The sequence below is a fragment of the Micromesistius poutassou genome (assembly GCF_964030765.1).
Source record: "Micromesistius poutassou genome assembly, chromosome: 19".
NCBI lineage: Eukaryota > Metazoa > Chordata > Actinopteri > Gadiformes > Gadidae > Micromesistius > Micromesistius poutassou.
Window position 1 is genome coordinate 11732273 of NC_140289.1, and position 2500 is coordinate 11734772.

The 2500-nt window shown below is 55.0% G+C and overlaps 1 protein-coding gene across 1 annotated transcript in view; it reads right to left on the reverse strand.

The window, feature by feature from the left end:
• Positions 1 to 99: 99 nt before the first annotated feature.
• Positions 100 to 2500, reverse strand: part of vta1 (vesicle (multivesicular body) trafficking 1) — a 50444-nt gene continuing 48043 nt past the window's right edge. The window contains 2 exon segments of the mRNA XM_084484309.1: positions 100 to 316; positions 685 to 1032. Coding sequence (XP_084340435.1) covers positions 734 to 1032 — 299 coding nt within the window. The 3' untranslated portion in view covers positions 100 to 316; positions 685 to 733.

Below are 2500 nucleotides of genomic sequence, written 5' to 3' on the forward strand. Positions count from 1 at the left end.
AAAAGTCGGACCGCGTCTTCGAATTCCAGAAGTAATGAGTACAGATTTACAAAAGGCACCGCGGCAAAACACAGAGGCGAGGGGAGCACGGGGAAACAGCCACGCTGGTCGTGACGGGGGAAACAGATAGAGCTGTATTGATTGCATGGCAGAAGGAAACAGGTCTGGGTGTCTTGGTTTACGTTTTGCTTTAGCCGATCCGGCGACCTCGAAGCATGTGGTCATGTGACTCATCGTCGGCACGGAGACGGACCGGGCCACCTTGCTGGTCTCCTGCCGTTTAGTTTCACCTTCTGGTTCCTCAACGCCACGGCAACTGGTGAACTAAAGACCACAGGGAGAGGGAGAGGGCGGGACAATCAAGGGACAGGACACACGGTTGGTTGAGGATCTAGCCCTGTTCACCTACTCGACACAGCTCAGCCAATGAGCCGAGCCTCCCAGCTAACGCCCACATCAGGGATTCAAACCCTACGATCATCCTTTACATCCAGGAACAAACAAACAAACGCATAAGTCGAATGCCGCCCCCCCTCCCCCCCCCCCCCCCGTCATCAAAACCAAACAACACACAGACGCCCTTGACCCCCCCCACCCCTCCCCCCCACACCCCCCCCCCACACACACACACACACACACGCACGCGCGCGCGCGCCCACACTCACGCTCACGCCGTGGACCTACCATGGTGGTAGCTAACCCTGAACCCTTTCTCTGCACGCTGAAGTCGGAGTTAAAGGAGAGCTCCATGAGGCTGCCCGTGGAGTTGAGCGTCAGGCCGTGGGCCGTCAGCCCGCACAGCCGCACCTCGGCGCTGCCCGGTGTTCACCAGCACCCGGTCGTAGATGCAGCCCAGGGCCTCCTCCAGGTCAAAGTCCCAGAAGGACAGCTGGACGATGAAGCCCGTGGGCGCCTGCATGGTCCACTTGCAGGCCAGGGACTTGGGGTAGTGCTGGGGGTAGCAGGCGAGCTGAACTCCCCCTGCGCCTCCCGTCAGAACCAGGACACAGTCCGACTGGCCGCAGCCCAGGACTGCAGGCCGCGTGGCGGGGGGGTGGGGGGGAGGTCAGGGGTTTGGGTGGAGGTGGTGGTGGTGGAGGTGGGTGGTGGAGGTGGTGGTGGTGGTGGGAGTTGCCAAACCGGGGTTAGGGCGATAAAAAAAATGGAATTGAGGCATTGGACTCTGGGTTCACACCCGTTAGGACACGAGGGACATAGGGCACGAGGAGATAGGAGAGGGGGGGTTAGGACACAAGGCCGGACCAAGACACGACAAGGAGGCTTCAAGAAGAGATCCGAGGAGGCAGGAAGCAAGGCAGTAGGATTCGAGGGGAGCGGTCGAGAGACCACGACAAAGAAGGCGGTGTTTAACCAACGAGGGACAAAGCAGCGGGACGCTAAGGTGACGTTCTAACGCCAACCCGGTTCCAAGCGGTTATGAAGGAATCAAAGGAGACCCACACCTCGCCCAGGACAGAGGAGAGGACATAGGAGACACTGGGAGGGGAGTTAGGGGTTCACCAGAGAGACTCTAGAGCGTTAAGACAAGGAGAGACAGGGCGCAGGCAGAGTGCAGTCAGCAGCCCAGAGCTGATTGCTCAATCATGAAAATCAAAGATCCAATGTTAGATTAATCAGAACGGAGTGGAGACGCTCCACTCAGGATTTAACGATCAAAGATAATGACAGACAGATTGACAGAGAGCGGGTTTCTAATTTATATTTTCCCCGAAACATACCAAGAAAGACTGCCCTGGTGGAAACATGTAATCTTGGTAAATCCCGCAAAAAAACTTAAAAAAACTACACCAAAATGAGAGATTTACAAATGTACCGGAGCAAACATGTAACTCCTCGGACAAACAACGTCTAGAACAAAACCTGAGTCTCTAAGTATTAGGCAGAGCAGGAACCTTTGAAATGTCCCTGAAGGAAAACCGTCCAGGAAAACCTGAATGGTTGTTTTCTGCAGCGTCACGCGCTTCATTTTTTACCACTTCAACACTTTCACTTCTACATACTTTGCACCAGAACAGCCGACAGTAAGAGGACGGTAGCTGTAGCAGGCAGTTCACCAATAGGGGTTCAACCACAATCTTCTACCGCTGGACACTGGTAGCTTCCCAGTACAACCACAATCTTCTACCGCTGGACACTGGTAGCTGCCCAGAACAACCAGGATCCTACTGCTTATACTAGGAGCTGCCCAGTACAACAACAGTTCTCTATAAGTTGACACTGGTAGCTGCCCACAACCACGGTCTCCTACTGGTAGTCACTGTTCTGCCCAATACAACAACAGTATTCTACTGGTGGAAACTGGGAGCTGCCCAGTACAACCACAATCTCCTACTGGTAGACACTGGGAGCTGCCCAGTACAACCACAGCCTGCTACCAGGGGAGACTGGGAGCTGGCCAGTACAACCCCAGTCTTGTCCTGGCCGGCCCCTCATGCATTAGTGCTTGTTAAGGGGGCTGTAGACAAGGGGAGTGCTGTTT